This window comes from Oryctolagus cuniculus, chromosome 10, assembly GCF_964237555.1.
Source record: "Oryctolagus cuniculus chromosome 10, mOryCun1.1, whole genome shotgun sequence".
Taxonomy (NCBI): Eukaryota; Metazoa; Chordata; class Mammalia; order Lagomorpha; family Leporidae; genus Oryctolagus; species Oryctolagus cuniculus.
In genome coordinates, this window is record NC_091441.1 from 66,577,985 (window position 1) to 66,600,181 (window position 22,197).

General features: G+C 46.8%; 1 protein-coding gene across 2 annotated transcripts in view; it reads left to right on the forward strand.

Moving 5' to 3' along the window:
* The window catches only part of TWSG1 (twisted gastrulation BMP signaling modulator 1), a 59,726-nt gene extending 46,688 nt beyond the window's left edge, over positions 1-13,038 (forward strand). For both annotated transcript variants that reach the window (XM_017344005.3, XM_070050482.1), the window contains exons 4-5: positions 7,484-7,750; positions 12,378-13,038. In XM_017344005.3, coding sequence (XP_017199494.3) covers positions 7,484-7,750; positions 12,378-12,559 — 449 coding nt within the window. In that variant the 3' untranslated portion in view covers positions 12,560-13,038. The remainder of the gene's footprint in view (positions 1-7,483; positions 7,751-12,377) is intronic.
* Positions 13,039-22,197: the final 9,159 nt, after the last annotated feature.

Consider the following 22,197-nt stretch of genomic DNA (forward strand, 5'->3'; position numbering starts at 1 on the left):
AGTGTTTCAAGTCCAGTCAAAATCTGATGGGTACTTGGACTAGGGTGAGAACAAAGGAGAAAAAAAAAATGGGACCTCACTGGATAAACAATGAGAAGGTTAAATTTGGGTTTTTTTTTTTTTTTTTTTTTTTTTTTTTTTTTTTTTTTTTTTTTATAGGCAGAGTGGACAGTGAGAGACAGAGACAGAGAGAAAGGTCTTCCTTTGCCGTTGGTTCACCCTCCAATGGCCACCGTGACTGGCGTGCTGTGGCTGGCGCACCGCGCTGATCCGATGGCAGGAGCCAGGTGCTTATCCTGGTCTCCCAAGGGGTGCAGGGCCCAAGCACTTGGGCCATCCTCCACTGCCTTCCCGGGCCACAGCAGAGAGCTGGCCTGGAAGAGGGGCAACCGGGACAGAATGCGGCACCCCGACCGGGACTAGAACCCGGTGTGCCGGCGCCACAAGGCGGAGGATTAGCCTAGTGAGCCGTGGCGCCGGCTGACAAAGTTAAATTTGACCAGCTTTGGTGACACTCTGAGAGTAGGAAGTGAGGGGTGGTGGGATCCATGAATAACGTCTAGGTTTGTGGTTTGTGTTTTGTGTGTCTGAATAAATTGTGAAGGGAGCCAAGATGGAGGAAGCTGACCTAGACCCTGATGTGTTAGACAAGATGTTTGAGACGGATGGCTTTCAGAACCCATAGGTTCTCAAGTAGAAATGTTCTGCAGGAAGTTGGGTACAGATATTTGCAGTGGATGGATGGATGGGCGGATGGACAGAGAATTGATCACATTTTCTAACTCCTACAGGTAAATGTGACTTTTGGTTCAACATGATATTCTTTTTCTTTTTTTAAAGATTTATTTATTTATTGGAAAGTCAGAGTTACACAGAGAGAGGAGAGGCAGAGAGAGAGAGAGAGAGAGAGAGAGAGAGGTCTTCCATCCTCTGGTTCTCTGCCCAGATGACCACAACATCCAGAGCTATGCCGATCTGAAGCCAGGAGCCAGGAGCTAGGAGCTTCTTCCAGGTCTCCATGCAGGTGCAGGGACCCTAGCACTTAGGCCATCTTCTACTACTGCTTTCCCAGGCCATAGCAGAGAGCTGGATGGGAAGTGGAACAGCCAGGTCTGGAACCAGTGCCCATATGGGATGCCGGTGCTTCAGACCAGGGCGTTAACCCCTGCACCAAAGTGCCGGCCCCAGTTCAACATGATATTCTAAGTTGACATATTTTCTTCTTTTCCACATAAGACCCCAGGAAAATGAAATATAGGGATACAATTTTTTCTGTATTTTATCCTTTGAGAGATGTTCATTTCCTTAGCCCATTTTTTTTTTTAAGATTCATTTATCAGGCAGTTACAGAGAGAGAGGGAAAGACAGAGAGAGAGAGAGAAATATTCCATCTGCTGCATCACTCCCCAGATGGCCTCAATAACTGGAACTGGGCCAGTGCAAAGCCAGCAACCAGGAACTTCTGGGTCTCCCACATGGGTGCAGGGGGCCCAAGCACTTGGACCATCCTCCATTGCTTTCCCTGGTACACTAGCAGGGAGCTGGATCAGAAGTGGAGCAGCTGGGCCTCAAAGTGTCTCCCATATGGGATGCCAGCATCACAGGCAGTGGCTTTACCTGCTACTCCACGCCACCAGTACCAGGGATACAATTTGAATTGAAGTCCAACAACAAAGAGCAATACAATCAATAGTTATAATTAGAAATTACATTAAATATCTAAAAAAAGATGGAATTTTGCTGTTGTATAAACAGATTGGAAGAAATACTATTTGCATAAGATGGGAATTATAGTAGGAGCAGAACTGACCTTCCCAGCTAAACCAAAGGGACTCCAGATTCAGCTTTCTGGAGTGTAGGAGTAAGAAGTAGACTTTAAAATAACAAGATTATATTAAGACCTCTCCATAGACAGCTGCTTCCTCTCTTATTCCTCAGAAGTTTGAAATAATCCAAGGTTCCCCTGTCTAGAGAGAAACTGAGCTAACTGATAAGGACTAGGGCCACTGATGTTACTGGTATCCCAGTGCTACATTCCGGCACTGCAAGGCAAAAGATGGATGAGGTCCAATAAGCTGTGCTGATAAGGCGCTCGGAGGAATTTCATGAGTTCCACTGTGAGAAAGCTCTGTGCCCAGGAATATTCCACAAAAGGGAGGGAGGAAGAGGAGCTCTGGGCCCATATCTCTACAAGCTCCAGGCTGGATGCAGACTGGGCTGTCCATTCTTCACTGAGATGCCCGCCTACTCTGTCAGGTGTCTTCACTTCTAAACTTCGCTAGCACGCTTACTGTCAAGGAAGAAAGTTCCAGGCATAACAACAGTGAGAAAGAAACAAAGCTCAGCAAGAAGATAACCATCCATAAAGGAGTTAAATATGCAGTTCATTTTGTTACGAAAATGTTCAAATAGGCGCAGAAGTGCAGAGGAGCATACAGTGAACTCCTTCATATCCATCACTGTATTCAGCAGATTGAAATACGCCACATTTGTGTTATCTTTCTTGTTCTTTGTGCAAGTATTTAAAAGCAAATTACAGACAGGGAGAATTTTTGCCCTACAGTTTTCAGTGTCAATTTCTTTAAAAAAATGAACATTTACTTTTCTAATAATAATAATGACAATGACATATGACACCTAACAGTTGACAGTAATTTCTTGGTATACCCTAAAATTCGACTCATGATCAGCTGTTACCAGATGTCTTAAAAATGTGTTTTTATAATGACTTGTTTAAATTCATCCAGACAAGGTCCTTGTATTACATCTAGTTGTTATGTCTTTAAGCCAGAGTGACCATCCTTTTTTCTTCCCAGGCCATTTGACATTTTGGAGACACTCACTTAAACTGTAGACTGTCCATATTCAGGATTTACTATTTCCTGAGGTATCTTTTAAGTTGTTCCAGTATCCTGCTGTATTTCTAGTAATTTGAAGTTAACTGTAAGAGCTTGATTAGTTTCAGGTTCAACATGCCTTGCCAAGAAGCATTCACAGGCTGTGCTGTGTGAAATGTAGCATTGTTTTCAGTATTTTATAAAGTTCAAAGAGAAGTTCATTCATTTTGAAATCAAAAATGTTGTCCGTGGTCCTTTGACAGACCTTACTGTAAACAACATTAAGGTAACTACTGTTTACTAGTTGTCAATTTTTGAAAGCGTGTGTAAGACAAGACTCATTGTATATGTGTGATGCAATTGTAATTATCAAGTTTGTCAAAACAGAAGTCAGGAGAAGCTGGGAGGTGGTGGTGGGTAGTGAGGAGAGTTCCCATATCTGTATCCAAAAATGAGGGAATTAAAAGAACTGGAATAATTTAAGAAGCTTAAGTATACTTAAGAATAAAAGGAAATAAATTACAGTGTTATAGTACAATTTTTAGAATATGGGAGAGAGATGCTTTTAGTACAGATGAATCTAATCTTTATCTTTCCTATGAGAGGATTCATAGATAATCATCTAAAGAAGTTTCTACTGATCCTTTAGTGTCGCTCCCCCTCTTCGTGGAGGAACGACACTAAGCCCTGCCTAGGCTTCATATCCGAGTCACGGCACCATTATGTCGCTCCCCGTCTTCGTGGAGGAACGACACAGGACCCTGCGCTGTTCTTTCGTCTGCTCGGCCCTCCCCGGGTTTGCTGCTGGTTCTTCCCGGGTTGGCTACTATCCCTTCCACCTCCGTGGAAGGGCGGTTCCCCCTGGCCACATTCCCCACTTCCGCGGGGGAGCGGCACACTGCCGGCCGGCTCTCTCGGGGGCTGCACAGGTGTTCCCCTTAGATGTTCCCCTTAGATGTTCCCGGTGCATGCCGTCTCTCTCCTCCTTTATAGTCCTCTGCCAATCCCAACTCGGCTGCCCACACGCCGAGTACGCTGCTCTCCTCCAATCAGGAGCAAGTCCTACAATTTATTGGTTGAACTGGAGGCAGCTGTGCAGAAGCTGTTTACTTCTCTCCCAGCGCCATATTGTGGGAGAGCAGATGCATAGAATAAGTCTTAATTCCAGTAACTCAGTCTAGTCCGGATTGCTCCCCACACTTTAGTCTTTGTATTGAGATTCTTGTGGTGATAATGAGCAGAAAAACTTGAAGACAAACCTGTGCAGTGGCTGTGTCTGGGAGTGGGCTCGCGGGGGAGTGGAGAAGACTGTTGGCTTTTCAGTCTGACTCTTTGGGACTGGCTGCCGTCATTCAACCTGCACCTTCATCCAAGAGAGTAATAACTTTTCCCCCCTTTATCCTAACTCCTATCCTAAACTATGGTTTTGTCACGTAAACTACTTTTCATGCATCCTTAGTTTTCAAATATATGGTGACAACAGGTGTGGGTAGCAGGAACCCAAGTCCTTGGGCCGTCACTACTACCTCCCAGCATCTGCATTAGCATTAGCAAGAAGCTAGAACTGGTTGAACTGGAGCTGGGAATGCTTATTGGTTTTAATTCAGTGCATTGGGATTTAAATTACACATATTTTTGGCCTAAGTTTGTTAAATGCAGAAAATTCTAAAATAAAAATTTATAAATCTATGATAATGAGCACTGAAGTTTCTTTCTTTCTTTCTTTATTTTTTATTTATTTGAAAGGTAGGGTTACAGAGCCAGAGGCAGAGACAGAGAAGTCTTCCATCCACTGGTTCACCCCCAAAATGGCTGCAAACAGCCAGGACTGGGTCAGGCCAAAGGCAGGAGCCAGGAGCTTCTTTTGGGGCTTCCACATGGGAGGAGGGGCCCAAGGACTTGGGCTGCCCTCTGCTGCTTTCCCAGGCTCATTGGAAGTGGAGCAGCCAGTGTAGGATGCCAGCATTGCAGAAAGCGGCCTAATCTATCACACCACAGTGCCAGCCCCTGAGTTTCTTTTAAAGTGTTCAATGGGAGTTTAGCTGTAGCCTTTGAACTTAGTTGTTTGCTTTTTTATCTCTGATTTCTAATTTCCATTCATCATAGACTCTGGCAGAAAACTATGTCATGAATATAGAATAGAATAGAAGCATTCTGAGTCTTTGCTTTTTGATGCCACTGAAAGCCTATTTAGAGGATGTGGTTATTAGAACAGTGGAGGTGAGAACAGGAGGCTGAATCATGTCCTAGATTATAGAATGTTGAACAAGACATTTAACATGTCTGGGCGTGTTTCCTCATTTATGAAGAAAGAGGTCAGATTGGATCATTTAATCCAGGATTCTGTCATACATTCCAGGTTGTTCAAGTTCAGCAGTGCTAAGTGCTGGGCACAACATGCACAGCTTTACTGTCAGCTCTTGCCACGTTTCTTAAGACTTCCAGGATGTGGAAAACAAATGACATGATTTTTCCTCCGCCCTAAATTTGAAAATCAAGGAATTCATACATTTGCTTAACCTTTTCAAAGTTTTAATCTGAGGAAGACAAGAATTTCTGTATTATGCCTAATAGATACTAACCAAAAATGAAACATAATTTAGTTTTTTAAAAGTATGACATTTGCACAAGGAGACCCTGAGGGCTCTGCTCCAGTTGCGTTAGTTCTACAGCCTACAGCAAAGCACAGCGGAAGAAAGCAACAGCTCATGGAGTCCACATTTGGGCTGCATGGCGTGGGGGTAGCCCCTCCGTACCACGTCTGGCCAGACAGCTTGTAGTTGGGGCTGACCGAGTGCTTTTCTCACTCTCTTCTTTATGGTAAAATTCCTTAAAAAAGCTTTTCATACGCACTGTCTCCCATTCTCTCTAGTCACTGTTCTTTTTTTTTAATAATTTATTTTTAAGTAATTTGAGATGTATAGATTTGTGAGAAGAGTACAAAGGCCCTCCCCATAGCTATGCATTTGCTGCATTGCTCAATACTCCTCTCTCTCTCCCTGTCTCTCTCTCTCCCTCTTCCTCTCTCTCTCTCCCTCTCTCTCTCCGCACACGCACATGCACACACACACTCATCTTCCTTTGAATCTTCTGAAAGCAAGTTCTACACATCATGTCCCATCACAACTATACACACCAGTCTGTGTTTTCCAGCAGCGTGGACATTGTCCTATATAAGCTGCATACAACTCTGCAAATCAGACTGCCAACACTGCTACCACATGGCCACCCACTCTGCAAATCCCACTCATATTTCACCAGCTGTTTCAAGGGTATCTTTTGTTCCTTTATGGTCCAAGATATTACCTAGGAGTAAGTGATGCATTTAGCTGTCCTGTCTCTTGAAACCTCTCAGGTCTGAGACAGTCCATCTTTCCCTTGATGGTTTTAAAAAGTACAGAACTCACCTTGTGTGGGATGATCCTCAGCCTTGGACCTCTTGATGTCGACTGACAGCCAGACTGAAGTCACACACTCTTGGCAACATCATCATCACCGAAGTGACACTATATGCTTTATGCCAGGTGACACAGCATCAGCCTGTCCCATTGCTGGGTCCTAACCTTGACCTCCTGATCATTTCCATATCTGCAAGATTTCTGTGCATTAAAGTGATTATCAACCTGTGTGCAACTGATAGGTACTTTGTGGAGAATACATCAGTATGTTCCTCATCCAAGTTCCACCCACCAGCCTTAAGCAGGCATTGAAGAGTTCCGTCAGAGTCAAACCACCTTTGTGAGGGGCCAAGTGGTGGTTTTGTTTCCTTCATTCCAGATCTCAGCAAATCCTGCTTTATTGCCAGGGTGGTCATCCATTGTTACTATCTTAATGCTCAAATTATTGATTTAGTTGGTGGGAGTCCCCTCTGTTTGCGTCTTGTGTCTTTTCCACACACCCCTTCCTTCACTGAGCGTTTCCTTGTTTTCTGGCTCATCTGTGCTTGTCCTGCCCCAGCCCTGGAATAAGCCTTTTCTCCAAGGGGCTGTGTTTCTGCTAGTGGAAGATGGGTGTTTACAAAACATGATCTGCGTCATTGGTGTGTTCAGAGCTATTGGGTTGGAGTGTCATCACTTTTAGGTCCCCTCAGCCAAACAAACAAACAGCAAAATATGTACACGTCGTGGTAGATGTCACGTTATCTTTTTTTTTTTTTTTTTTTTTTTTTTTTTTTTTTTTTTTTTTGACAGGCAGAGTGGACAGTGAGAGAGAGAGAGACAGAGAGAAAGGTCTTCCTTTTGCCGTTGGTTCACCCTCCAATGGCCGCCGCGGCCGGCGCGCTGCGGCCGGCGCACCGCACCGATCCGATGGCAGGAGCCAGGAGCCAGGTGCTTTTCCTGGTCTCCCATGGGGTGCAGGGCCCAAGCACCTGGGCCATCCTCCACTGCACTCCCGGGCCACAGCAGAGGGCTGGCCTGGAAGAGGGGCAACCGGGACAGAATCCGGCGCCCCGACCGGGACTAGAACCCGGTGTGCCGGCGCCGCTAGGCGGAGGATTAGCCTAGTGAGCCGCGGCGCCGGCCAGATGTCACGTTATCTTAACTCGGTGGAGCTTTGATCGCAAGGCAGTAACTGACAAAACCTCATGATGTCGCAGTCAGTGAGAAAAATCAGTTTTCTTCCTCTCTGCCCTCTCGCCCCTCCAGGTATGTGCAATCCCCGGAATTACAGCGACACGCCGCCGACGTCCAAGAGCACGGTGGAGGAGCTCCACGAGCCCATCCCTTCTCTCTTCCGGGCGCTCACGGAAGGAGACACTCAGTTGAACTGGAACATCGTCTCCTTCCCTGTTGCAGAAGAGCTTTCCCATCATGAGAATCTGGTTTCGTTTTTAGAAACTGTGAACCAGCCACACCACCAAAACGTGTCTGTCCCCAGCAATAACGTTCACGCGCCGTATTCCAGTGACAAAGGTAACCACCAGCGGTTGGCTTTTGCTACTCCGCCCCTCCTGTGGTCTGTTCACACGGTTTACAAAATCTATATTAGCTTTTGGAGCAGATTTTTGGTTTTAAGTTTGTATGGTCCTAAGTAAATTCTAGATTTCAGTAACCCTGATGCCTGAGTAAACAGGAAAACATGTCAGCACATATTCCTGGCAGTAAAGGCCATACTAGAAAAATAAACACCGCTCCTAATGCTGGTGTTTCTTAAAAAGGTTTATTTATTTATTTGAAAGCTTTAGAGAGAGGGAGAGACAGAGAGATCAAGAGATCTTCCATCCGCTGATCCACTCCCCATATGGCTGCAATGGCCAGGGCTGGGCCAGGCCAAAGCTAGGAGCCAGGAGCTTCTTCCAGGGGCCCAAGCTCTTGGGAGCTGGATCAGAAGTAGAGCAGCCAAGACCCAAACTGGTGCCCATATGGGATGCTGGTGTCGAGGGCGGTGGCTTTACCTGCTACGCCACAACACCAGCCCCTAATTCTGGTATGTGCTTCCATTAAGTTTTAATTATTCTTTTTATGAGGTTGCAGCAGTGCTGCTCACCTAATACAATATTGCTTCCCATCAGGGAATACGCAGAGTATTCCGGGAAGTCAGGTTTTCCTAATAGTATTGTCAAGTTCATCAGCTACATCTACATTTCATCTCAGCCAAGTTGGTCTTACAGACACCTCATTTCCAGGTATAAATTAACCCCAGTCAGCTCTCTGGAAATGGGTACTGTGGGTCAAAATAGGAACTAAATGAGAATGACTTACCCAAACTTGAGAAGTGTATTAAAGAACATCTATTAGTGAGAATCAGGTCGTATCACAAATTTAGAATGTAAAGGGCAAGTGGATTTATGTAAAGTCATTTCTATTTTCCAATAAAAAGCACCATACAGTTTTACTGTAGAAGAATAAAGCAGTTATGAGAATTGGGGTTATTTCTTAAAATATGAAGCAAATTGTGTGTAAATGATATAATTTACCAATTTAAGCATTTTAAAGTGCACATTCATAGTGAATTTAGTGTATTAACAGTGTTGTACCACTGTGATCACTGTCTAATTCCAGAACATTTCATCACCTCGAAAGGAAACCCCAGGCAGGCGTTTGGCACAGTGGCTCAAGTCACCACTTGGGATGCTCACGTCCCACATGGGGGTGCCTGCTTCTAGTGCTGCCCCGTTCTGCTTCTGATCCAGCTTCCTGGGAGGTGGCAGGTGATGGCTCAGACACGTGCCCCTGCCAGCCACATCACATGGGAGACCTAGATGGGCTTCCTGGCTCATGGCTTCGGCCTGGCATAGCTCTGGCTGTTGTGGGCATTTGGGGGAGTCAGCCAGCAGATGGAACATCTCTTCTGTCTCTCTCTCTTTCTGCCTTTCAAATAAAGTAGACATAAATAAATGATTAAGCCGACTTTCACAGTGTAACGCCTTCTATCACAGGCCTCCGTGCATGCAGCAGAGCAGGACTTTGGGCACTGATAGGAAAAACAAAGCAGCCTTTGATAAAAAACACTCATTTCTTTTTAGGTTAAAGTACTTATGACAGCAAATTATTGATTATGGATTAAGGAAATATCAGAAATATATAGAATGTGATAATAATAAGATCTTTTACTACAGTTTTCCCATTATTAAAGTATAAGTGATCCACACATTAGATATTAAATAATAATTCATAATTTTCTGAAAAAATTGCTTAAGTTCATGAAATAATTAGCAGAAAGTGTATCCTTCCAGACAGAGCTAGCTAGTCTCTGCACGGCGGCACCATCCCTAGCACACCCCCCACCACAGGTGGAGTTCACCACTCCGCTCCTCCTCCCCACCTTTGGGGTTCCATTTATTGTCTGTTTTAAAATTGCAGGCCTAGCATTTTTCAACTCACTTTCTTGGATTCTCTAATGTCTCTTTGAGTCCCTAATGGCTAAGCCATAGTGGTGTTCAATAAGTATTTGTTGGGTACATAGATGAATTCAGGAAGTTCCAACCACTTGAAGACTTGAGCACTTCCGCTTCCTGCTTGCTGCCAGCCCCTCTTTCTTTGGTGCTGTGCTGCTCCCTGGGTTCTTTAAACGGTCCCCACGTCACGTGCCCAGTGGCGGCTTCCTGACAGCACCCGGCCACTCCAGTTGGCCTTGCCTCCACTCTGGCCTAGTGCACACAGTGCCCAGCTCCTTGTGGCTCTCCTCATTTTGTTATCTGGGAGCTTTGCTTTTAATTCTTCCTAATGCAGGTCCAGTTCCTTCCATTAGGCCTTCCTTTACTTACCAGATCCCTGGTGATTGATCAGTTCTGTCACTGGCTCTGTGAAAAACAACAGCCTGAGAACAAGTACTCTGTTAGTGGTTTTTGTTGTCCTCTTTTTTTAGAATTTAATTTAATTTAATTTAATTTTTTTGTTTGGACAGGCAGAGTTAGTGAGAGAGAGAGACAGAGAGAAAGGTCTTCCTTCCATTGGTTCACCCCCCAAAAATGGCCGCTATGGCCAGCGTGCTGCGCCGATCCGAAGCCAGGAGCCAGGCGCTTCCTCCTGGTCTCCCATGCGGGTGCAGGGCCCAAGCACTTGGGCCATCCTCCACTGCACTCCCTGGCCACAGCAGAGAGCTGGACTGGAAGAGGAGCAACCGGGACAGAATCCCGTGCCCCAACCGGGACTAGAACTCGGAGTACTGGCGCCACAGGCGGAGGATTAGCCTAGTGAGCCGTGGCACCGGCCTGTCCTCTTTTTTTTAAAAAGATTCATTTATTTATTTGAAAGGCAGAGTACAGAGAGAGGAAGAGACAGAGGGAGAGCTTTTCCATCCACCGGTTCACTCCCCAAATGGTTTCAATGGCCAGAGCTGGGCTGGTCCAAAACCAGGAGCCAGGAGCTTCTTCCGTGTCTCACCCATGGGTGCAGGGGCCCAAGCACTTGGGCAGTCTTCCAGGCTCATTATCAGGGAGCTGGATCAGAAGTGGAGCAGCTGGGACATGAACTGGTACCCTATGGGAAGCCACAGGCAGCTACTTTATCTGCTATGCCACAACACCAACCCTCCTTTATTTCATGTACTCTCTTTCTACCTAGGCTAGTCATATGGAGTTAACCACTAGGATAACCAAAATAGAAACCATCAAAAGTAGTTTTCTGAGTGGAAAGTAGAACTAGGAATTTTTAATAATGATAATAATAATGGACTGTGTAACAGCAGGTTAAGCTGCCACTTGGGATGTCTGTACTGGTGTGAATCCTCTCTGCTCTGCCTCCAATGCACCTGGGAAGCAGTGGATGATGGCCAAGAACGTGGGCCCCTGCCACCCACGTAGGACACCTGGATGGAATTCCTGGCTTCAGTCTTTGTCCTCGTCCCCGCCATTGCAAGCATTTGGGAAATGAACCAACAGATAGAAGATCTCTCTTTCTTGTTTCTCCCTCTCTCTCTGTCACTCTACCTTCCAAATAAATAAATATTTAAACAAAATAATATTTCTATTAGCTAACGCTTATTTGTGTCAAGCATTACTGAGCAGTTTATATCATTCAAATTACTTAATTTTTATTTTATTATAAAAGCTTGATGTAACTTTTTTTTTTAAGATTCATTTATTTATTTGAAAGGCAGAGTTGCAGAAAGAGAGAGAGAGGGAGAGACAGAGAGAGAGGTCCTTCATCCACTGGTTCATTCCCAAGTGGCCACAAATGCCAGGACTAAGCCAGGCCAAAGCCAGGAGCCAATATCTTCTTCTGGGTCTCCCACATGTGTGGCAGGGGCACAAGCACTTGGGCCGTCTTCTGCTGCTTCCCCAGGCGCATTAGTAGGCAGCTGGATGGGAAATGGAGCAGCTGGGACTCACACTCACACCCATATGGGATGCCACTGCACCACAATGCTGGCCCCCTCAATCTAACTTTCGAACAGTATTTTTCAAAGTCTTTTGACTGGAGAATCCTCTTTGGAGGAAATCTTACCAGAAATGCCCAGCTTAAAAACACAATTCTATCATACAGCAAATGTTTTTAAGCCCAATAATATAGTCTTCAAGACAAAGTCTTTTTTTTTATTTTAAGATTTGTTTTATTTATTTGTAAGGCAGAGTTACAGAGAGAGAGGGAGAAAGAGAGAGAGACAGAGAGAAAAAGAGGTCTTCCATCTGCTGGTTCACTCCCCAATAGCTGCAATGGCCAGGGCTGGGTCAGGCCAAAGCCAGGAGCCAGGAGCTTCTTCAGGGTCTCCCACTTGGGTGCAGGGGCCCAATGTCTTGAGCCAGCATCCGCTGCTTTCCCAGGCACATTAGCAAGGAGCTGGATCAGAAGTGGAGCAGCTGGGACTCGAACCCGTGCCCATATGGTATGTTGGCATAGCAGGGGCATCACCCCTCATGTCAAAGTTGTAAGAGGCGAGGACAGCCCTTTGCTGCCTTCAGCTGAAGTGGGAGGATCTGACTTTTTGCCAATGTCATAACAAATGAGTATCTTCTTTCCTATCCCTCATCTTTGTCCTGCGCAGAGCAGCACTGTGAAAACTAAGCTGAGTAACTGTTAATAAGATGCAACTGGGTATTCAAGTATTTCCTATTTTCTCTCTTTCTTGCTCTGAACTTTTAACTTTTTGCTTTTTCAGAACACATGTGTACTGTGGTTTACTTTGATGACTGCATGTCCATACATCAGTGTAAAATATCCTGTGAGTCCATGGGGGCATCCAAGTATCGCTGGTTTCACAATGCCTGCTGCGAGTGTATCGGTCCGGAGTGCATTGACTATGGGAGTAAAACTGTCAAATGTATGAACTGCATGTTTTAAAGAAGGCAAAGAAATACAACTCAAAGCCATTTAGACAAAATAAAGGTATGGAAAGTTAATCTGTTGGTTGCACCAGAACTCCAGCAAGTTAAGAAGACGTACAGAACTTGGAATGAGTTCCTTTCAAGGATGACAAGCAGTAATGTGTTAAATTCCCTAATTCTGCCTGCTCTTAGTGACTGCATTGCCCAGTGGCAGTATGCCCTTGCCTTTGAATACGTGTCCAGCTCTGATCCTAGAAGCAGGTGCATGGAGAATGCCTTCACAGATCTGAGGTTGTCAACATATGCGACGCCGTGTTCTAGCTCTACGGAAACTTTTTGTCTTGGAAGTGCTAGTGGAAGCCTGTTAATGTGAGCTATGATCTATGTGCTGCCCTGGGACACTTGTTACTTGTTTGCCTTCTTCACTGTGCCTTATGTTGTTTATGTGTTTGATAAGTAGATATTCAAATATATCACTCTGAGAACTTGCAGAAACTCATTGTAAAAGCTTAATTTCAGTCTTTCCGCCCACCCCGCAGCTTTCCTCCCTTGGCCTGCTTTCTGGCTTGGTTATCTGCCTCTCCCTGAGGCTTTGAATCAAATGTGTCTGGCAACCCCTGATACTAGCATAACCACAACTGGAGCTACTCGGCTGTCTCCAGACCTGGAGCGGGGCGCTGGGATGCGTGGGTGTTTGGGGCTGGTCTGGGACTGGAAGCGCGTGGGCTGTCCAGTGGCCCTGTTGAGGGTTTTCAGGAAACATGAAGCCATGGTGGGAGTTGGAGTCTGAGGATTGTAGGGGCCATCTCCAGGTAACCATGGAGAGGAAAGGGGAAGATGCCACCATCCTTCTCCTCCCCTCCCCCTCAGTACCAGGCAACATTACTGTTTCCCAACCCCAGTGTCTGCCGAACCTTCCCAGGAGGTGAAGTGTTGGTCAGGTCCCCTACGAGAACCTTTCCGACAGGACCTAGAAGCTAAAGCAGTACAGAATGACAGCCAGCGTGTGGTGGCCTGGAGCAGCTTGGTGCGCATGGAGCAGACCGCCCGCCCGTATCTTTGAGGGCCAGCTGCGTCTTTGGGATCAGTGGTTTTGAGACTGGCTAAGCAGAAGTGCAGAGAATGTGTCCGGTAGCTGGAGAGCAGTGAGCCAGGCTTCCTGGCAAAGTTCTACCAAGCAGTGGCTGCTGCTGCTCGTGAGGACTGATGGGCATTCAGGTCTGAGGAGATCAACACAGTGGGTGGAGCCGAGGCCGTGACTACAGTGAGAGTTCAAGTGCATCACTTCGAGGTCTGGAGACGGTAACCCAACGAGCTGACTGGAGCTTGCTGACCAGCGCAGGCCTGGTTATTACAACATGAACAGCATGGCAGCTGTGTCCATCTAAGCAAATCCAGATCACATCTGTTGTGGTTTGCTTCTTTCTAAGACATGTCAAAGCCTCAAGAATTCGGTGGCTTCTTTTGCAACTGTAACCAAAAGGAGCCTACATGTTAAAACTCAAAGCCTCCTGTAGCCCATAGGAAATACAAAGTTAAGCCTGCCTTCCCTGAAATAGGAGAGGATAATCACTCAAGTATTTTTATGATCTAGCTGGATTCAGATGGCTTGTTTTACCTCCCTTCCCAGACTCTAGGATAATTATGAGACATCTAATCACTAGCTTTCTCAGTGAAGATTTAATAAAATCATGGAAAAATCAAGGAGAGAGGGGGACGATTACGTCCTCCTCCACACTGTGTATCCGAATCAAAATAGGAATGCCCTTTCTCTAAAGCCTGTGTGACTTCCTTGGAACTCATTGCAAGTATTCCTAGTCTGTAGGTTTGCTCTCCAACAACGTGAAGATAAGTGACACTTTCTATAGGGTAAACAGTTGATTTTTCGTACCAAAATAAATAGTGGGTCATCATAGCCAAACAACAAAACAAAACAAACAAATTGTATATGGTAGACTCCATCCTAATAATACACACACTGACAAAGCTGGAGGGAAAGGTCCTCATTCGCGTCCATTCCTTCGGCCCATAATGCTGACGTGGACGTTGAAGAATTGTCTTCACCAAGAATTGCAGGGTACACCTGTGAAGTTGCATAAAATCCCCTGCTCAGGTAAATCACTGGCAAGTAGAAGCATCTCTGTGACTAAACGTAGCAGCTTAAGGGATACTGGGGATGGAGACTGCTAATCAGACTGCTCAGAGCACCAGAGAAACAGCTGGTCTCCCTGTACGGTGGCCGGGCTGGAGGCGAGAATGCGCCGGCTCAGCCTCAGGAAGAGTCCTGTTCTCTCACAGGTGAGTGATCAGAGGGGCGCTGAAGAAGAGGATTCTGGGAATTATAATGGGAAACGAACAAAATCTATTTATGCTCACTGGTTTTGTCATTTTGTAATCATGCATTTGTTAAATTTATATCCAGATCTGATAATTGCATTGTGGGAAGTTAAGAATCTTATGAATATTTAAAATCCCTTCTCAAGGTGATGTTCACTCCAGATACACTATGCATAGTCAGCATCTTAGATAATATTTCAGGAAGGACAAGCTTAAACACTATGCCCTTCACAGTCACAAACCTCCACCCTCAAGCGTCAGTCCAAATGTAAGTATTTATATTACAGACTACAGATCACTAATTTCTCTAGTGCATATTTGAATTGCAGGTCACCTTTTAGGAATACCTCTTAGTATGTCTAGATATTTTAGAATATAAAAATAGGTAATGCTGTCAGATACAGTTTGTATTACTCATTTACTTGAACAGTAGCTATAAAATCATTTGTAATATTATGATTATATATTTTAAATTTTAAAGCCCTGCCCCTTCTCTGTTCTTTTGGGTAACTCTAGCGAATGATCAAGGTACATCAGTCTTTCAAAAAGGTGTCCTTTTTGGCAGAAAGCACTGAGGTCTCCTTTCCCTGGAATGCCTCTGTTCAGAAGTGCCTTAAACATTTTACCCCCTCTTTGTGAACGCCTGTAAAGCTGAGAGGGCTCTCGTACTCGAGAGAATTTTTTCTAGAAATTTGCAGCCAGCTGCTTCATTTCAGCTTCACTGTTTTTTCAAAGAAATTTCAGTTCATTTGTCTTTGTTGTCAGCCTGCTTGCTGTTTTCTTAATGGTGACAACAAACATTTTAAAACTTCATGGTCATCTTTTTCAGGTCTTCAGTATTAAGTTTTTGTATGTAATAGCTCTTTTCTTCCTCCTACTTTTCTTAACAGACAGTGCCCTTAACTGATTTTTCTTACCTTGATCTCTCCTAATAGAAATTGTCCCTAAATTGAATAATCTTTTTTATTCAAATTTTGATTATTTTTTCTGATTTCTGAAACAGCTAAGAGTTTGCATAAAACATTGCATTTCCAGTTCTATCACATATTTCAGGTTTGGAATCCCAGAGCTTTTTCAAATTGAAATTATAACATTTGAGAAGCCAAAATAGCTTCCCTAAAATGTATACCCTCTGTTACCCCTCTAAATCCATTCACTTCTATATCGATGCTTTGGTAAAAATTCTTTTTCTTTTTTATTCAGTAATTAGGTTTTTCACTTTTTTTTAGCCAGATCAGAAAAACACTAGGTTTTAAATCAGTGGCTATTATGAAGGCCTATATAAAAGCTCTTTTCTGTATATAAAAGCCATGTGCTTGGTAGCAGGTTTTTCTGTTGTTTTTCCCCAAAACTTTTTAACTAGTACTACGTTCATAATAGTTATACCAAGTAAAATTATATACAGACTAGATTTCATTTAATTATCACTTAGGATACCATAAAAGACAGCTTTTCATTTAGAACACAGTTTCAGAAAACAAAACTGGTAAGATGATAGAACATTTGAACAATTATTCACCAAAGTAGCATCAACAAGGAGAAAAGAAACTAAATATATTTGGGAAAATTATGTAAATACAAATAAGTCATTTTAAAATATTGTTTTTATGAAACCTCCTTGATGAATTTTAAAATCTATTCTGCATTCCCCAGGGTCTATGTTTATTATATTTTACATGATCTACAACATATAAATTGTGTTTTTTCTTTGGTTGTCCTTATGAACCAAAAAGTATTTTAATAAAAAATTGAAACGGGTGTGTCATGTGTGTTGATTTTGGCAGAGAATACCAAAGTAAGCGCGTGGTTTGCGGCTGGTGAAGTCGGGCTTTGAGGGATCGTGGGGACCTGCCCTGTCTGGATGGCCTTGCACTCTGGTCTAACAGGGGTCTTTGAACAGTTTCCATCTTGCTTTTCATACGCTGAGTTCCAGTCTGGGGGGAAGTTCACCCTGCCCTGCCCGCCTCCGGTGCCAGTGTGCTCTCCAGTGTGATGCCTGTCTGGGCGGGAGGAGGCTCAGGTCCGGGTGAGAACCACTCACCGCCTTCCCTGCTGCTCCACGGCCATCCTCGAGGGTTGATACTGCACTTGGAACCAAGAGCCCTGCGCCGCCATGCTGTGCGGTGCAACCAGTGTCACTTCACAGAATCCCGGTGACTGGGGGGGGCGGGGGGAGTGCCAGAGGACACCTGAGCGGCTGAGGATGGCCTGGACAGCGGTCTTGGGGGAGGGGACGCCCCCGCGAGCCCTGCAGCTTGCAGAGGCCACTGTGGGCCAGCCAGGTGGTGGTAGCAACAAGGGCCCCTAAGCCTTGCCTCTTTTTCCTAACCAATAACAAGTAAATTTGCTTTCTCTCCTGTAAACACGGATTTTGGGAGGCCCTGGTTTGGGGTCTCCACTAGGCCCCAGCCGGCTGCTGAGTGCTCTGCTTTAGAAGCAGAGAGAGATTGGGGCAGTAAACGCACCCCCTCTGCTCCAACCCTTAGGGAAAGTGGCCTGAGGGCAGCCAACGCACTTTTCTATTTCCCGGTTCCCTCCTCACAAAGCCTGCGGTCCTGCCGGTTCTGCCAGAACAGAGGCCACTGTGGGGCCTGAATTTCTGATGAAAGTCAGCTCCACCTGCGGTGTGCTCGCCTTCTGATGCTGCTTTGTTCTAGAAGTCAGTGCTGAAGCCTGAACTCAGCAACAGCTCCAAGTCCCAGGTCCGGCTTTTGGATGAGAGCCGTGCCTGCAGAAGCAAAGAGGAAAAGAATGTTTGCCTCTCCCAGCGAGTCCCCAGAGCCTGACTCACAGCCTGAAGCCCCTGCCGGTCCAGGGACAGAAATTCCCGCTGGGGACTGACGACAGCAGGGCTGCTTGCCCTGCCCTCCGCCTGCCGTGACCTTTCTCACACTCCTAACACGGTGCAGGTCACGACCCCTGCCCCCAGGCCCCAGCAAATCCTCACTAGCCTGTAGGAAGTGGGATGTGGCCGTCAGTTCCAGGGGATTCTGCCCAAGGGGAGTGCCTCTGAGCACCCCAACCTGTCCCTGTGTGAGCCTGACTCCTCACCGAGCTCTGGTATGGCCGCGGGGCTTACACAGAGGCCCGGCTCCGGAGCTGTGGTCTCCCCATAGGACTTTTAGTCCAGAACTCATTGTCCGGAGCCGCTCACCCCGACCCCCAGACTTGCCTGTGGGATCTGTGCATCTCCAACCCGGGACAGGTCTTCTCCTGACGGACACTGGATGAGGTGGGTTTTGTGGAACAGAAAGGATGCCCCCAGCTGCCCCCCCTGCAGCCTCAGCCTCCCTGCCTCGTGCCCCCTTCCCCACCCCTCTCTCAGCCCCACTGCCCCAGCAGGCCAAGCTCATGCCATCATCGGTGCAGAAGTCGCTTCCCCTACTGGGTCAGTGCTGCTCCTCCGCGGAGGAGCTGCACCGGACCGAACGCTTGTTGTTCCCCTTTTACAAGTCTTTTCTATAGTAAAGTAAGAATAAGCAAACAGCGAGCTCCCAAAGCAAGAATGAGTAGAGAGAAATGAGAAAGAACAAAGCAACGAACTTCCCCCCACGAACTCTCTAACGCACTCTCCAACCAACCCACACCACCGTGCCGTCTCTCTCCTCCTTTATAGTCCTCTCCACCAATCCCAACTCTGCTGCCCACACGCCGAGCACGCTGCTCTCCTCCAATCAGGAGCAGGATCAGCTCCTGCAGCTCATCAGTCAAGTTGGCGAGAGGCAGCTGCGTAGAAGCTGTTTACTCCCAGAGCAGATGCATAGAATAAGTCTTAATTCCAGTAACTTAGTCTAGTCCGAGTTGCTCCCCACAGGTCAGCTCTTTATGCCCATTGTGCTTCTTGTCCTAACCCGGGTCTCAGCTCAGACAGCACACCCTGAGAGAGCTCTTCTCCAACCGCCGCCTGTGGTAGCAGCCCCTCCCCTCACGGCGGATACTTCTCCACCAGGCTGTATGGGTTACTCGTTTATCGTCTGCTCTCCCCGCAGCCAGGCCCGTGAGAGGAGCAGTGCGATGGTGTGCGCCCCCGTGGGTCCCCTGGGCTCGCATGCTGCAGGCTCAGTGTTGAGGTAGTGGGTGCTCTAAGGGGCAGGAGGGAGTGATGTGATGGGCGGACCGCCCCCCCCCTTTTTTTTTTGACAGAGTGGACAGAGAGAGAGAAAGACAGGGAGAAAGGTCTTCCTTCTGTTGGTTCACCCCACAATGGTCGCTGTGGCCGGCGCACCGCGCTGATCCGATGGCAGGAGCCAGGTGCTTCTCCTGGTCTCCCATGCAGGTGCAGGGCACAAAGCACTTGGACCATCCTCCACTGCACTCCTGGGCCACAGCAGAGAGCTGGCCTGGAAGAGGAGCAACCAGGACAGAATCCGGCACCCCGACTGGGACTAGAACCCGGTGTGCCGGCACCGCGATTAGCCTAGTGAGCCGCAGCGCGGGCCCGCACCGCCCTTGTGAAGGCATGAATGCTGTCTCTTGGGAGTTCCATTCTTGGGGGACGAGATCAGTGCCCTGAGCAGGTGCTTGTAAAGCCTCAGCCCCTTCCGCTTGTGGCTGCTTCCCTTTCTGTTTCTCCGCCCTGTGTCACAACCAGGTGCCCTCCCCAGGATGCTGGGGCCAAGCTGTGTGGATTCCCAGCCACCAAAGTTCAAAGTCAAATAAACCTCTTTACTGGGAGCCAGAGTTGTGGTACAGAGGGTTAAGCCACCACCTGCAAGAATACCATATGGGCACCAATTCGAGTCCTGGCTGTTCCACTTCAGATCCAGCTCCCCGCTAAAGCACCTGGGAAAGCAGTGGAAGATAGCCCAAGGCCCTGGGCCCCTGCACCCATGTGGGAGATCCGGAAAAAGTCCCTGTCTTTGGCCTGGCCCAGCCCTGGCTGTTGAAGCCATTTAGGGAGTGAACCAACCAATGGAAGATCTCTGTTTCTGTCACTCTGCCTTTCAAATAAATAAATCTTAAAAAAAAAAAAAAAGGCCAGGACTGGTGTTCTGGCACAGTGGGGCAAGCCACCATCTGCAATGCCGGCATGACCTATGGGTGCTGGTTCAAATCCTGGCTGCTCTACTTCTGATCCACAAGATGCCCCAAGTGCTTGGACCCCTGCACCCACATGGGAGACTGGGATGAAGCTCCTGGCTCCTGGCTCTCCTTCTCTCTCTCTTTCAAATAAAAATAAATAAATATTTTTAAAAACCATAAACTCTCTAGTTAATAAGGTAGCCATGCTCAGGGATTTGGTTGCAACAACACAAACTGGACTAACATGAGGACCTTGTTTCTTTTATCACTGTGTTAAACACAACTCTCCAGCACCCTAAAGTGCCTCACACATAAGGCGGAAGCCAGGAGCCTAGAACTCAATCCAGGTCAGGTGGCAGGGTCCCAACGACTCCTTGAGCCATCACCATGGCCTTACAAGGGTAAGGTTAGCAGGAAGCTGGAGCTGAGAACAGAGCTGCGGCTTGAACCCAGGTGCTCTGATATAGGAGGTGGGCGTTCCAAGTGGCATCGTAGCTGCTACATCAAATGTCATTCTCCCATTTACTTGTTTATTTATTTAAAGATTTGTTTATTTATTTCAAAGGCAGAAAGTTACAGAGAGGCAGAGAGAGACAGAGAGAAGTCTCACATCCCTTGGTTTACTTCCCAAATGGCTGGGCCAATCCAAAACCAGGAGCCAGGAGCTTCTTCCGGGTCTCCCACATGGGTGCAGGGGCCGAAGGACTTGGGGCATCTTCTACTGCTTTCCCAGGCCATAAGCAGAGAGCTGGATCAGAAGTGGAGCAGCTGGGACTCATATGGGATGAGGGCATAGCAGGCGGCGACTTTACCCACTATGCCACAGTGCCAGTGCGCCCCCCCCATTTATTTTTAATGTAATTAATGAAAAGGAAAAATTTATTTTTTTTTAAGATTTATTTATTAGAGAGAGAGAGAGAGAGAGAAAGCACTCTTCCATCCCCTAGTTCATTCCCCAAATGGCCACAATGGCCAGGCTGAAGCCAGCAGCCAGGCTCTTCTTCCAGGTGTCCCCTGTGAGTGCAGGGGCCCAAGTACATGGGTCTACCCTCTGCTGCTTTCCCAGGCACATTAGCAGGGAACTGGATCAGAAGTGGAGCAGCCGGAATTCAAACAGGCACCCATGTGGGACACCAGTATTACAGGCGGCGGCTTAACCTGCTACGCCACAGTGCTGGCCCCTAACTATGTATTTTTTAATATGCCATTTTAATTCTTATAATTTCTTCTACAATACTTTTTTTTTAAACAGGCAGAATGGATAGAGAGAGACAGAGACAGAGAGAAAGGTCTTCCTTTTCCATTGGTTCACCCTCCAATGGCCGCTATGGCTGGAGCACTGTGCTGATCCAAAGCCAGGAGCCAGGTGCTTATCCTGGTCTCCCATGTGTGTGCAGGACCCAAGGACCTGGGCCATCCTCCACTGCACTCCCGGGCCACAGCAGAGAGCTGGACTGGAAGAGGAGCAACCGGGACAGAATCCGAAGCCCCGACCGGGACTAGAACCCGGTGTGCCGGTGCCGCAGGCGGAGGATTAGCCTAGTGAGCCGTTGCGCCGGCCCTACAATACATTTTTGAGTTATTTTCTTAGAGGTTTCCCTAAGGATTACACCTAAGGTTTTACTTTATAACAATGTAGCTTTGACTAATACCACTGTAATTTCAGCAAGACCCAACAACTTCATTTCTTTGTATTCCATTCTTGCCCAGGTCTTTGTGATGAGGTTGTCACACAGATTGCACTTTATACTTCGTGTGTCCAGCACACAGTTATAATCATCGCTTTAGGCAGTTATAAGTAAAAAACTACAAACAAAAACTACATTTTTGGTGTCTTTTATATTTTCGCTGCTGGTTACCTTTGTCAGTGCTGCTTACTTCTTCCCGTGGATCTGAGTTAGGGCCTGATGTTCTTTAGTTACAGCCTCTAGAGCTCTCCTTAGTATTTCTTATAGGGCAGCTTTGTTTGCAAAGGGCAGAAGCAAAATTCAGAGAAGTTCAAGCCCAAAAACAAAACAGGGGAGGGGGCTTACATACCTGAAAAGCCTGGGGAGCCCGTGGCCTCAGGTATGGCCAGATCCAGGAGCCAGGCTCTGTGGCTCGCAGCCCTGTGGTAGTCTAGGCTGCACGATCCCAGGGGGCAGTCCCCCAAGCAGGCGCAGACTCCGGGGCGGCAGTTGCAGCAGGAAGAGATCATCGCTCTGCAGAGCGCTCCCAAAGTCCCCAGGGAGACCTTCGCTAGCCCAGAGGAACAATCAGTCCTCCAGAACCCCAGGGTGGAGGAGTAGCAAGTCC